Raw genomic sequence first — 15,659 nt, forward strand, 5'->3', positions numbered from 1 at the left:
TCTAGCCGTGAGTCAGGTTGTTCATTTAAGACTGGCTCTAACATTTTTGTCAGTGAGGCAGAGACTTCTGAAACAGCTTTCATCCCGTTTGGATTTACAGAGGCGAGTTAACTGGGCTTCATCTGCATAACAATGAACAGAACTGTTGAGAGGGATTGGCACAGTGAGTCTGAAGCAGCTGAAAAGAAAAAAAAATCCAGATAAAGATGAGAGGACTGAGTGGAAGGTACCGCAGTGTTTGTTAATCTGATAGAGCCAAGGGCTGGTGCACTGATAACAATCACACGTTCTCCCCCATGTGATGGAGACGGGGGAAATAAATGGTCCAGACTCTAAGTGTTTGGACTTTTTTGTCTGACTCTGTTTTTCAGCACTTTTACTTTGAAATAAATTAATGGATATTACATTAAAGTGCCAAGTCTCAGCTTTAATTTGAGTAGGCTTACATCACTATGGACAGACATCTGTGGGTGATATAGCCCTTTTAACACAGTGTCCAAAGTTTAGGGGTTCAAATGTAACTGGACAGATCCACATGAACAAAATCATCATATTTAATATTACTTGGAAATTCATTTGCAGTAAATGACTGTTATTCTTTACTGTTATATTTTATTATAACATATTAATTAAATATTTGAAGTTTTTGTGTCTGTCTATTCTTTTCTTTCAGTCAAATAAGATTGTGACAAACTGGTTCAATCAGAGTGACAAATGCATTTTATTGACGTCTGGAAGCAAATGGAAATAATTTCACATGTAAACATGTTTAAGGTCACTTGAATGTTGCAGTGTTGGCAGGACACAAACTGTGGGAAGAAGAGATGTTTTCCCACCAAACGCCTTCCCCGATAATATGTCAGTATGATCATATTAGTAGATTGCTTATACAAAGCTTAGCATGCAGAAGAACCTTCCCAGCAGCCTCCATTTAACCTTTTAAAGGGATTAATTAAGGTCAGAGAAAAAGTATAGACCGCAGATACAAGACATTTAGGAAATTTCCATCACAGCCTTCAGATTGATCATGTTTTACACAACAAAGGCCTCATACATAAACAGTGTTTGTGCCCTGAATTGTTTATATATATATATTAATTCCATGATAATTTGTGATTTATACCAGAAAGTTTTTATACAAGAAGCTGCTGACCAGGACCATTCAAGATACACAACAAGTTTTTGGGGGCAAAACCTTTAGTTAGCACCTGATAAGGGATGAGAACATATGAATGAACCAAAGCAGCATGCTAACACCTATGCTACAAGCACAGGAGCACCAAAGTACAAGGACTGAATCTCTAGCTCTCAAAATTAAAGCATTAGAAAATTTCAAATTTTTAATGCTGTATGCTACTATGTATATAAATAGTCAAACGTATTTATATACACCTATAGGCAATAAGGAGTTTACCAGTCATCTGATATTTTAATACTGAGGGAGGAAACATCATGTTAACAGAGTGAGAATGAGCAACTTGCTCCTGTGCTTACTGTGAGGCAACTGTAATAACCACTGAGTAACTGTGCTGCCTTTTAATTAACTATTAAATGATTAATTAATTACTGTAGCTGATGGAGCTACCTTTCATTTAGGACCTGCCACTGTGCTTTCATTCTGAGCAGCTCACTCACCGCCCTCAGTTCCCCATAAAACCGACGCTGCGTCTGCCTGTTCAAAGCAGCATTTTTGACTCTGCTTATCTAAATTTTATAAATCTTCTACACAAAACTGCCAGATCTGACTGCATATTATTAAAGCTCATATACTATTACATCACAGCTGCTGCTAGTTTTCAGCTGCACACCTCTGAGATCCACAACAAGCTGACAGACACAGTACTTACATAATACTGCCCTTTGGCTAAAGTGTTTGTAAACAGTTCCTTATTTACACCCCTACTACACACAGAGCAACACTGGAATTAATTTTATGTCATGTCTCTGTTCACTCAACAAATACAACTCCAGTATACTGTACAGTCTCTTTTTGGTGCTGGTTTGGAACCAGTTCTTGACCCAATTTTTAAAAAATGGCTCTTAAGAAACAGTGTTTACTTCCTCAGCTAGTCGCTAACTGCCTTGTGGCGGTGGGTTTAACAGAGCGTGCATTGATGAAATCAGCTGGTTAATGCAATACGGTAAATTTGCTGTATGCAAAAGCAAGGAATGAGCTAAAAAAGAGTTTGGTGGTAATTGTCTGCAGGTTTGTGGTCAGTGTGGTTCCTGAGATATTTAAATTTTCAGACATGTTGTCATCCCCACAGCCACACCACTGTCATGGCTAAAAGAACGGAGCTTTAAAGTTTACGTTAACAAACGTGACAGGCCCAAAGAAAAAAAAAAGTCCCAAAAAAAGATGGATTCAAGTGAGAGAAGCAGCTGCGTTTTGCTTTTAGTGGCTGGCTTCATGGGTCACGGCTAAATCCCGACTGTGGTGAAGAGATTTTGACATTTAGAGATCATCTAGCATGTGAAAGCTTCTGAGACAGAGTGAAGAAATTGTTGCACAACCCCCCATACGCTATTGTTCTTGAAATTATGTCGCCACTGAATAGATTTAACACACACACACACACACACATTAGTTGTTGCTCATTGTGTTTCAGTAAATCAGATGTTCAGACAGCGTCTCAGTCGACCAGCTGCTTAGCTGCCAGCAAAAATGTTCATCACATTTATGGTTTAGCAGCTTCTCAACCACACAGAGAGAAGCTGAGTATAGCCTAATGTACTTGATATAAATATTTTAACATGATTTTTGCTCAGCTGCTTCCTAAAGACTGGTTTTAAAATGTCCCATAGGAAGCACCCAAGGCTGTCTATAATTTACTTTATTCAGTGGGGTCAACGCTTTCAGCCAGACCCCACTGTAAAAGGTGTGACTTCTGAAGCCCAAATCAAATACAAATTGTTCTGTATGAAGCCTTTTTATTGATTTTCGTCTCACTTCACAGAACAGATGAGGTTGCCATGCTGACATTTAACGGAGGGATCTGTGACTGGCCATGATTTTCTCTCCCAGCTGGACCAGTTAAATAAACCAGTGACCTTCCAGTCCCACACCTGTCACCATTAAGATAAGTGCTTTTATTCTCTTCCCTGGCGAACAGTTATTGCCTCTGTAAATCTTAACTAATGCGATATTCAGCCTTTAGCTTTACTTTTATAGTTTGCCTTACGAAGAAGAAAAGGAATTAATGGGCAGGTTCTCAAGTGATGGGATTGATTTCTTCCCCTCTTTCTTACTGTCTTATTCAAATTTAGTGGCCGTTCTTGGCTCGCTGATGTGGCAAAAGTTAACCACAGGTACTCGCACATTCGGGAACCACCTCTCATAACTGAGCCTCTGAGGTCTGGGCTTCAGGAGAGCTGTGTGCAGGCTCTGAGGCTAAGCTCACTGCTGTATGGTCAGTAAAATTGAAGGGGTGCTTGCTTGTTAAACGGCAGTGTCTTGTTGTCTGTTTCCACATGAGTTAAATACAAAAGATGTGACATGTGGTCGAGGAGTAGTGCTCCCTAAGACCTGTAAACAATCTTTGATTTGTAAAACTGAATTATCTCAAGAGCCCTAAATTAATCCTGTGACCACTTCTGGGGTCCTGACCCACATGTTAGGAACCACTGTTTGTTTGCTATTGATCAGTAATTTACTTTGAGTTTTATTTTTATTTTATTTACGTTTTAGATGTTGTTGCCTCTATTCAGTTCTGACTTCTCCTGTGTATTTCTAACCCACTTAACTTATTGTGAAGCACTGTATTACCCACATTTTAAACAGCAGTGCAGCACATAAATAAGGATTTATTTCCAGTAATTAGTATGTGGTTTAGACAGAGTTGACAGAGTGTATCCATACAGAAGAAGTTGTATTATACTGTATACTGCTGACAAGTACAGCCCATCCATCATGTGTCCATGGACTGAAACGTTCCCCATCTTTAACAAAGTACTGTGACTCCACAGCGTCACTGGGGCATTTTGGTTGAAGTGTCTGAAAAATATAAAAGCTGCGTTTTTAGATCATTTTCTGTAGTTATTTTTCAACATATATTCAGAGTCACAGCACTGATTTGTGCAGACTTAAACACAGACAACACGTTAACCTTTTGTTCCTAAACATCCTGCTACAGACAGCAGAGATTTTCCCAAAGACTCAAGAGTCTTTTGTCCTTTAACATGAACTAATGATAGTTAGTATGCATGAGAAGCATTTTAACCACCAACTGTGCCTTACTGTGTCTGGCTGTCATGCTCTTTCATATGCACATCTTTTAATACGAGGAATTCAACCATTTTATTCGATTTTTTGTTGTAAACCCACAAACAATTTACATATGAGGCCCCCGCTCAAAAAAACAAACAAACGCTGCATCAAATTAGCTAATGATTTTTTCCCCTCTGAGTGTAATCAGGTTAAAGATCAGAAATCCTTACACGTCGACATTTCCCTCCTTCAACTCTCTTTATTCTGAAAGGCTTCGACAGCCACGTGCATCCAGTCATGTACACTGTAGTGTAGCTGCTGAGCACATGTGCTGATGTGGCTCCGCACAGAGACAGAAATGAGTTGACTTGGATATTATTAGCTCATCTTCGCTCAGTGCAGTGCTGATCGGCTTTGACATCGCTCATAATCATCTGGTGCGAGCGCCTGCAGCCTCAGCTCCTTCATCTGAGATACTGCGATGCAAATCATCTGAAGTGTTTGAGGCGTTTGGCTCAGCGAGTGGCCGCACTTTATTTAAATTTAAGTTCTGAGAGCAACATTAATTTATCTGTTTTATTACTGCTCTCTTTTTTTTTTCTTAAGAAGGCTGCTGGGATAAGTCCCTGATAGAAAAGAGACACACATTATAACAGACTGGACAAACAAAATCACAGTCGCAGAAACAAGCACTTTACATTTTGAGGATATTTCAAACACGTAAGTGTCCAATCTTACATGAATGATCTGGTCTGAATAAAATGAATTTTGGTTAAGGTGGATTCAGACAGCACTGTTACAAAAAAATCACATAACACTTTACTTTACAGGTCTTTTGTTTTCCAACTATTTCCAACTGGAAACTTTCCTCATGATTTTATAAAACTTTGCTGGTATTTAGCCATAAATTTCAAGGATGTTTTCAAGAAAGGCCCATGAAATTTGGTCCTGAAAAATGGTTCACAAACAGACGTTAATATCCATTTTAGCTTCCTTTGAGCAACAACAATTCTTAATTCTTGTGTCACACAGTCATTTCATTTCACAGGTCCAGTCGATGGAAATTAGACGGAAATATGTTTCTAAATATAATTTCCGAAAGAAACTACACAGCTGTTAAACTTAAAAAATGGGACTGATCATCTGAATCAGATGCGAATAACTACTGTAGGTGTTGAAAGGAAGCAGGTGCTTTTCTTTATATAACATGAGATTGTTCTTTTGTTTCTCGTTTTTGGAAACAAGCGGTCATCAGTACTTAAGAGCAGTTGTAGATACCACTGCCCAGCTGTGCTTATAAGGAGACAGGACTCACCTGCCACCAGGTAAACCCTCACAGAAATCTGGGCTTGTTCTCCACCACTGGAGGAGTCAGACAAAGCCTTTTTTGCTGAATGGTTAAAAGTAATGACAGACACTGTCTTTAATCACAAGGACTAATAATTACCAAAGGAGTTTTATGAAGTTTGGTATCAATTTTGAATGTATATAAAAAACATAAAATAATAAATCAAATAATAAAACATAATTTCATAAGCTGATAACTGTACCAAATAACCCTTTGCCCGTTTCCTTCATAATTAGTTTGTGTGATATCCTTTTAAATTACAGCTAAATACCAGGTAATTTTTAGGAAGTGATGAAAAAAGTTTCTAGGAAATTAGCTGAAAAATACAAAACCAGTAAAATAAAGTGAGCAATGACAGTATCACAACCTTTTTATTATTACTACAACATTCGGTCAAATCTCAATGCAACGATGGAATGTAAAAGGCGACTTGGTGTCACCGTCATGTTCATGGTTAGAGTTTCTCTGGCATGCACCTGTAAAGGTGTGTGTGTGTGTATGTGTGTCGGGGGCGGTCCCCGGGTCCATCTGTGCTACAGGTTAAGAACCGACACTGCATTTTTTCTTCTAAAGACCCTGAGTGGACACAGAGCTGCATGTCTGGTTGGAGCCAGTGCCCAGTTACAGCAAAAGTTTATGTCCTTATGTTTGTACTCTGAAAGTGAAACTACAGCCTGTAGCTGTTAGCTTAGCTTAGCATGAAGACTTAAAATAAGTAGAAACAGCCTGGCTCTGTTCAAAGGTGACGAAATCCATCTCCCAGCACCTCTAAGGCTCATTAATTATAACATTATTTCAGCTTCTCAAATATGAAGGTTTCCTGCTTTTCTGTTTGTTTGTTTTTTTTATCATATTAAACTGAATGTCTCTGGGGTTTGGACTGTTGGAAGGACAAAACAAGACATCTGAAGAAATCGTGCTGGACAACATTTTTCACTATCGTCTGACATTTAAAAGACCAAACACATAATCAATGGAGAAAATAATCCTCAGCTGCAGCTGCAGGGACTCCTGTGCTGTGAAATCACGTCTTTTTTACACTTTGTTGTTTTGTATGGATTTAACAAACAAAATATAAAGCGTTAATTAGTGAGCCTTAGAGGTGCTGCTGTGTGGTTCTAAATTCATATTTATTGAACAGACGTGTGATTAATCTTTTCACCGAACTCTGGGGGAGAAAGCAAATAAGCATATTTCCCATAATGTAGACCAATTCCTTTCAGAGACTTGCAAGAAAATCTCAAACAGATTTGTGAGTTAAAATATTGAGTGATTTCTCAAATCTCAAAACTTTTTCCTGCTGTTAAATTAACAGTGTGCACCTTAAAAAGACAAAGTGTCCTTCAATGATTTAGTAAGAGAACGTAGGCAATATTCTGTGGTTGAAGGCATGAAATTAAATTAATATATTCATACAAAACAGTAAAAACAATCAAAAGGCTAGACCGGACTAAAGAGTCCAAAAACAGAAGATATTGATAAAAGAAGACTCAGAAGTATCATCCAGTCTGAAGAAAAACAAACAAACAGAAAATAATAAAGCCCCCACTGGATTATACCTGATACGAAACATTTTTTTTTTTACATCTTGTTTAATAATAAGAACAGGTACCTTAAAAGTATTTGTCTATTTTTCTGTTAAAGGAAGTTTGAATTTAAGGAATAAACTGGTTTTATTATCAGAGTTTTGGCCATCGTTTTTATCGTTTTTAATCATTTTTCGATGTAGCTGCATTCACTAATCTCAGCCGGTTATTTTCTGAGTGTTGTTAGACAGAAATGATGGAAAACTATGAAAATAAAAACTTTTAAGGAAATCCTCAGAGCCTTGAAATCCATTTACAATTCTCACTTATTTTAAGATATTTCCTAAGAAAATGACATAAGTTAAGTTAGAACAATTCTTTCTTTACAATAAAAATCTAACACATAAGAATATTTTCCTAAGATGCGACTGGGCACTGGCCTGCAAAAGGCATTTTCATGTACTTTGTCAAGCTGTAGTAAGCATGCACTTATATGAGTTATTAATGAGAAAAATGTATGTTCAAGAGCAGAACTATTAGAACTACAATCCAAAGCTTTTCCCTTTAAATGCTGAAGGATGGATAATGAGGAAAAAGGAGGGCGAAATGAGAAGAACCTCCTCATATTCGACTGTGGGCTTGCAGAGCGTTGGCATTCTCATAGAGATTAAATTCCCCTCACTCTGTCATCTCAGTTTGGGGGAGAAATAAAAAACACTGGCTGCCTTGAAAGGAGAAGGCGCTCTTCATTTAGCACGGTAAACAAGAAGCTTTGAAGTCAGCCATTTAAAATAGGATTTACATGAATAAATAAAATTGCTCACTGGTGTGCGAGCTGCAACACTGTTCGTGAAATCGCACAGGAAGGCAGAAGGCTTTGGGCTAATCGTCTGTGATGCTAACACACATGACGCTGCAAATGCTATTGACAGGTTATAGTCCGGGAATTATTAATAAATACCACCTGCTCTGCTCCACAGTGCGTCTTTGTTTAAACTTTGCTCTGCGATGATCTCATATCAGGATTCATCACCTTGGGAATGGCTCCAAGTTTGAATGTCTGTGCTTTATCTGACGGATGGAAAACAGCGAGAGTTTATATCAAACGCCACTTTATTCATGTCATCATTCATCCTGATGACTCCTGGCATCTCACAAAGCCTCTCGCTGTCCTCGGCTGTATGAACGAACAATGAGATCCTTTCCTTTTTTTCTCTCTCTTTTTTTTGTGTTGATGCGATTAAGACCCTCAGTGTGAAGTATAAAAAAAATATAATTAAAAATAACAATGAAAACACTCATGTCGTCTCTAGGGATGGGGCTCGATAGCACTTTACTGAATTCAAATCCACAGCCTGAATCCTTCTGAATCTCTTATCGAATCTCATCTCGTGAGTAAAGAATAAAATAACTACAACTCAAAGATGTTAAATCACTTCACCACTCCAAATACTGAAGCTGACGCCTACAGACAAATCTGATTTTAAAAAAAGAAGCTGTGAACGGCTTGTGATTATTATCTTTTTTCTTAGACTAAAGTCTGACCTAAACTGGCTAAATAAAATTTTAATTGCAAAATGTGGTGTCTCTTTGTGAATTAATTTTTTAAAATTACGATGATGTTTAATAAATGATAAGCTGATTTGTGGTCTCAAACTTCCTTCTCTCTATACATTTTCCATTGTTCTTTAATGAAAAAGATCAACGCGAGATAAAAGGTTTGATGTGAGACCCGTTTGCGTCGGAGCTTCAGGGATGCGAGTATTTCAATGCATCCAGAATGGAACCGGCTATCGAAACCCATCCCCTGACCTCCCTGTCTCTGTCGTCTACCTCTGCTCTGCTCGTTTTCCTCTGATGGTTAAATTTGTGCGTCATGGATGGAGAACAGAAACGGACGTCTGCAGCGCTGCCTGCCTCTGGATCAGTCTTTGCTTACATGATTGACAGCCACTGTTTGGTTCCATGTCTTGGAAGACCTCTAAAACCGGCTTTTCTTCATCCTCCTCCTTCTCACACCCCCACCCTCCTCCAGCTTATCGGTACGGCGGCTCGGGTTGAGGGTTCGGCCTGTAAAGCTGCTGCACTCTCACCGGCCGCCCATTAGCTGGCCATCCCCCCGATAGCTGTCCAATGACTCTGAGGCCGACCGGCTGGCCGTGTCCTGAAAGAGGGGCGCTGGGGCTGAGGATGTGGGTCTGTCCCAGCTGGGGCTCTGGCGGGGGAGTACTACTTTGATGGCTTGGGGCGGAGGCAGGAGGAGAAACGGGGTAATGAGGGACGAGGATGGCCGGCGTGAGGCCGTAGCGTACCTGGAACACTCTCAAAGGTCCTTGGGCTACGAAGCCGTTGGGCCGCTGAGGCTCCTGAGGCAGCTCCGAGTCCTTCTTCACCTCCGGGACTTTACTCTCCTCCGCTCTCTTGGTTTTGCCCGGCTGCCGCTTGGCAGCGATCTCCTGCATCTTCTCTGCTTGCGCCCGGCGGACATGATACGTCTTCCTGGAGCTTTGGAAGGAGTCCAAGAACTCATCCAGGCTTACGTTCCCCTCCATGAACTTCTCCAGCAGCTCCTGTGAAGCAGGGCAGACAAATAAACCGGCATCAGCAGACAGGACAACACATAAAGGGAGGTCTGACCGCGGGGAGCCGTTCAAACAAACTCCTCTAAGTATAAAGAGGATTTAATCGGCTCTGGGATGTTTACCCATGAACTTTGGCACAGTTTGTCGGCTACAATATTTCACTGTAAGAACTTTTTACACAGCTAACAATGGTCCATGTGCAGCAACTGTTACATTTGGCAAAGCTTGAAAGCCGTGTGATCTGTCTCTGTACGTGTTCCCAGGACGTGAGAAGCCGAGTTTGAGCCTCGTCTGGTTGAGCTGATCATTGAGAGCAGAAGTTATATTTACGGAGTAAATCACTCATAAACCACAGTCATCGTTTTAAGGCCAAATCTGATTCAGATTTAGTTTAGTTTTAGTTTTATTACATTCTGCATGTTCACACGGGCAAAAAGTGGGAGGCTTGTAGCCAAGGTACACGAGATTTTTAAGACCTTTTCATTACCACATGAGAATATAATTAAATATTAAATGTCAGACAATAATTAAAAAATGACCATCATGTTTTCAAATGTCCGAGACCCAAAAACAGTCAGTTTATTACACAGAAAACTCTCACGTCTGAGAAGCCGGAAACATCAAACTATCAAACGATTGGTCTTTTTGTTTGAAAAAGTCTTAAATGTTTCATCAATTATCATAATGGTTTCCACCGATTTTTCTGTCGATCGGCCGATAGATTGTTTCAGCTCCAAATGCGTTTTGTTCAGTGGACACTAACCTGATTTCTCCCAGTGACCTGGTTTCTTTTGTGGATGTAAACATGCTGCAGTGTGCGCAGGCTGAGCTCTGTATTAACACATAATAAAATTCTGGTTCAAGTGTAAATTGTCTAAAATCTAGTGTATAAATCCGTTTTATATTGTCTTGTTTCGACATACTCATTCTAGCTCCAACAACTTTTAAGAATGAGACTGGTGTTATTCTATATTTTTCACACCCTCAATAAATCTCTTTCAAAAAACCGAACGTGTTAAGTTCGTCTCTGAATACTCTCTGACTTCCCCTTCTTCTCTTTGTGGTTCTCAGCCTCAAGCCCATTTATTCCTACCGAAGACTCAAATCTTTAAAAACATGCAAGACTTTAAAAATGTGTCGTTACACTTTCAAAAAAAGCTCAGTAACTTCCTAAAACAGCTGAGCACTCTAGTTTTTTTTTTTCAGGCGTGGATTAATTTAACACACACACACATATATGTGGGACTGACAGTGTGGCTCACTGCTGTGTTTTTAATAGTTTCTGGACATTAATGAAGGTGTGTGGTAAAGAGGAATAAGAAAAATCAGCCTTCAGGCAAAGAGAAGATCCTTGGTCAGGATCAGTTCATTGTTGGTCTTTTCATGAAATTTAAATCTGAGACCAAGTGTTAAAGCGGATGTTTGTTGCAGTGTAAACCCTCACACAGCCCCTGGTCAACCGCATCATGTGATTGGTGGAGTTTCTGCTTTATTACCTCTCCTCCCACTGTGCTTTCCCCCCACTGTGATGTGCGAGCTTCTCCATCTGGCATGGACGCCATTAAATAACCTCAGGTCGCAGTGAATTTATTGGCTTTACTGCCAATACACAACAGCTGTTGCAGGCAGAGCTTGTTTATTTTCATGCGGGGTATACGAAGAATATTCTAATCAACTAATCAACTTCTCTTTGGGTCATGCAGTTTGTCTGACAAAAAGCGTGACTGGATTTTTTCATCTTAAGACATTAACTTCTTTCTTCAGTGTTTTGACAGAGGCCTGAGGCAAATGAGATGAGATGACTCTTCACTCAGCCTTCAGAGCAGAAATATTACTAAACTATATCTTAGAAGCAGCTTATTAAGATTATGCACTTGCCCTTTCGCTGATTTTCACTTCACAGGTGAATAAATGGCAGATGCAAGTGCAGCTGAAGCAGTACAGTCAATTAATTGATGAGTTGATCGACAGAAAATGGACTGGACTGACACGTCACATAAACGGAGAATCTGGTTTATGAGATTAAGGAAATAAGAGAAACTGCGGAAGCTGCAGAAACATTTCTGCTGGAGAATTTTTAAACACTGGGCCTTAAACGCAGAGAACCAGTTAGTGTGTGAATGATGAAAACCACAACAGGGAACAACATCAGTCCCCTCTTGGCTGCAATCCAACCGCTTTAACACAAAATCAGCAGACCCTTGAGAAAATGAGGCTATGAACCAGAGCTAAAACCTAAACCAGACCGATCTGTGTGCCCTCAGTTCAGCTCATATCTGCAGAAATACAGCGGAACGAGCTCTGTTTGAAGGCTGAAGCGGGACGTGAACCGCAGCAACCCTGCTGTGAGGGATTTATACGACTGCTGAGGACAAAAACAAGTTTAACTTTTGTTTCCTACATCAGATATCTTTGTTCATGTTGGTACCTGACGAGGAATCCTCCTAATAAGGAAGCTTGTCTGACTTTAGGCGACGGAAGGAGAAGATGTTGGACAGAGTCTTCAAAGGCAAGGATTTCCTTCTGACACGGAGGCCACGGAAAAACACGCTTTCCCACATTTTCACGGTCACGGCGCCACTGCAGTGAGTATATCTGAATTCTGAAGGAAGATGTTTTGGAAACTGCTGTATTTGGTGTCAGTCTTGCTGAAGAAAATCAAGATGGTTTTCCACTGAGCCAGTAAAAACCCTCTGAGGGCTTAATCTGAAGTGTCTGAGATCGGGGAGCAGATAGTCATAGAACACAGACTGTGGGTGATGAGTCTCTCTTTGTGTTGGTTCAGGTCTGCTAAATCGAAGAGCTCTGGTTAAATGTACACCCACTCACAGGGGGATGAAATCTGAAGGATTATTTCATCATAAAATCAAAAAATGTGACAACATGAATGAGTGAATATGTCAAATATTCAACATGCAGTAACCAGAAATCATGTTAAACTACAGAGTTAAGAGTTTATTTATCCTACAGATAAAAAAATAAACAAGCAGGTACAAAATGATTGTTTGGCTTGTGCTTGGTGCTCCTTAATCAATCAGTGGACAGCCGCTCTAATGACTGAGTCATGCAGGTATTGATCGGAGCCTCTGTGAGGTGGGGGAGGTGTGCTGAGCGGATCAATCCGAGCCTGGAGCAGCAGCGTGGATTTCATCTATGAACAAGACTCCCTCACTGCCCTGATCAAGGCCAAAGGAACATGTAGGATTTAAACAGCATCGGAGCCTCACGCTCACGGAGGCGAATGCTATGAATTATTGTGAGACAGCAGCTGAAGCTTTCTGCACAGTGTAAACGTCAGAAATGCTCCTTTAGCCTCCAAACCTCTGACTGCTCAGGTCGCTGTATGTCTTTGATTGATGACTGGCACATTTTAAGATGTTTAAAGTTATAATCCTTTGGATTTTCACCACATCAAACCCGGTTTTTGATGCTGTTTATGGCTGGCATTCATTCTGCAACTACCACTAAAAGTATTTACACTCATTAGTTACCTGTCTACAGAACAGTTTGCTTTGTCAGAGCCTGTTATTCCACTGCTGGGTTCAAATGGGCTGTAAATTCACCGGGAGCTCAAAAGACAGAAGCATGTGCTGGATGAAATTTGGAAAACAAGAGCTGGCTGATCCTGTTTTCCAACCACCAATCCTCCGCCACACATTGTGTGCGATGTGCAGCTGGTCGATCCACACATCCCTCACAATTTGTGCACATGCAAGAAGAAGCGCAGTGCAGCTACAGCGACTTATGAAGAAGACATCAAATTTTCATCATGTAATGTAAACCGATGAGTTTCAGTTTACATGAGGTTACTATCTGCTAAAAGCACATCCCATCTAAAAACGTGTGATTTTAAACTTAAAAGCCAGCGGTTTGGTTCCATAGACCGTTATCACGTCGTCATCCTTCTCTCCCCATGTTTCCTGTCTCTCTCTCTGCACTTTCATCTTTCAAATAAAGGCTAAAAAAATTAATAAATAACTCAGCTTGTGAAAAATCCACCTAAAACCCACCCAGAGCTGACTGAGCATGTGATTACGACTGATGCTCTCAGAGACACATAAACTAAGTCAAAAATAAACAGTGTCTGTGAAGATATTAGAGGAACACGTAATTAATAGAAGCTGTTTTTCATCTTGACAAGGCGCTCACAGAATGAGGTCCAGTGATTTCTGTTCTTCATAAACGAGACGGAATTGTGAGGAAAAAAAAAACCACAGCAGATTTCTAACTACAGCTGCCTGTGTGCACACTTGTCATGTCGGCACATGCATGTCAGAGGATCAGTGCAGTGTTTTGTGATGGAAGTTATACAACGCGAGCCTACAGGCGAGTGTCAGCGAGCACATGCAGGTGAGTGTGTGAACAGAATCATGCAGCTTTTGTGCGCTGCTCTTTGTTTTGTTACTCCTTCCAGAGTGACTGGGACATTGTTTCCTAAAAAAACATGCTGCTGTTAAGTTTTGTTTTTTTTTTCCAAATGTAGTTGTTAAATGCTTTAAACATTGTGGTGGAGACAGACATTACAAAACCTCTGTAAATAAAACCAAAGCTTCAGTATCTTCGTGGACAGACAGCACTAAGGGTTCATTGTGACTTGGCACTGTGATGTAAAAGCCAAGTAGGAAAATTTAATATCTAAGCTAAGCTGCTCATGTGAGCATGTGATGTGTTTGGCCCCCGTGATTATCGATTTGGAACATTTTTCCCTTTATTCATGAGGCTGCATATTTCTGGTTTGTGATCTGTGATCAGCACATTGACAACCGGAAAGGTGGAAAATCTCACAATGTTAAGGAAAGAAAAAAAATCCTGGATCCACCACTAAATTTAATGGGTCTTTCCCCGGTCTGCGCCCCATCCCTCCACCAAGGTTGGTGCAAATCAGTTCAGCACTTTTTATGTAATCCCACTGACAAATAAACAAACAAGCCAACAAACAGACACGGGTGGAAGCATAATCTCCTTGGTGGAGGAAACTGAAATAATGCCGCTTCATCCCCAAGAGGAATCTACCTCGGCTCGAAGATGCAGTCAACAGTGACTGAGAGAAAACGTGTTAGTTATTTGCTGCTAAATCCCACAACTGACAAAGCACATGTACAGTACATATAAGTGTTTCTGTGGAGGCTGTTGTGGTGTAAGTGGGTTCAGGGATGTCTTTAGGGATCAGATTGCACTGAAGTGGGTGGGCTGTCAGCTAGACTGCAGGCTTTTCAGGAACCATCCACAACAGTGCTGCCAACGTGATGAAAAGACTGATTTATTCTCAGCGCGAACAAGAGGAACGAGCTCCAGTTGCTTCTGTTTTGTTTTGTCCATTTACCTCTGAATGCTCCTCGGCACGCGCCACCTCTTCCTGCAGGAGGTTCTGCATCATCTGCAGGCCGTGCTTCTGGACATGAGCCTCTGCAACGACAAAGAAACATCAGTGATGCATGCGGTGGGAGGAAGATGAGGTATGACTTCACTGGAATTGGAAGAAAAACCCAGTAACCAAGAAACCGCAGCAGAGAAAATTATTTTCCAAATCACAAAGAGCCTTCAGGGTATGTGCTGACGAGGAGATGGCGGTGATGGGGTGGACAGTCTTTGGCTAGAAAAAAGGGAAAACAGGGGCTGCACACATTCAACTTTGAGCTATTTTGAGAAGCTGGTCTTCGTTTGGGTTTGACCACGAAACTGAAATCCATTTCGGAGTCTCATTTTTGCCATCTCCTCAAATTACTTTCTCAGATACACCATTTAGATTTTCTCCTGTCTGTCGCAAAATAATCTTTAAAACTCCAACAAACAAATAATTAAGGATAAATGCTTTAATTAAGCACAACAAGCTCTTTCTACAGAGCTCAGTTTGACATTGTACCTCGCCAACACCAACGCCCAAGACCTTATTGTTCATGTGCACACACACACACACACACACACCATATCTGAATTATTTATGTCCATGTCAATACAATAAAAATGCAGGGAGCCTTAAACTAAAGCATCAAGGC

The 15,659-nt window shown here is 40.5% G+C and overlaps 1 protein-coding gene across 1 annotated transcript in view; it reads right to left on the minus strand.

The window, feature by feature from the left end:
* Positions 1–717: 717 nt before the first annotated feature.
* The window catches only part of vps37d (VPS37D subunit of ESCRT-I), a 29,191-nt gene continuing 14,249 nt past the window's right edge, over positions 718–15,659 (minus strand). The window contains exons 3-4 of the mRNA XM_041051839.1: positions 14,987–15,069; positions 718–9,651 (exon numbers count right to left, since the gene is read on the minus strand). Of these exons, the coding sequence (XP_040907773.1) occupies positions 9,118–9,651; positions 14,987–15,069 (617 nt within the window). The 3' untranslated portion in view covers positions 718–9,117. The remainder of the gene's footprint in view (positions 9,652–14,986; positions 15,070–15,659) is intronic.

The sequence above is a fragment of the Toxotes jaculatrix genome, chromosome 12 (assembly GCF_017976425.1).
Source record: "Toxotes jaculatrix isolate fToxJac2 chromosome 12, fToxJac2.pri, whole genome shotgun sequence".
Lineage (NCBI taxonomy): Eukaryota > Metazoa > Chordata > Actinopteri > Toxotidae > Toxotes > Toxotes jaculatrix.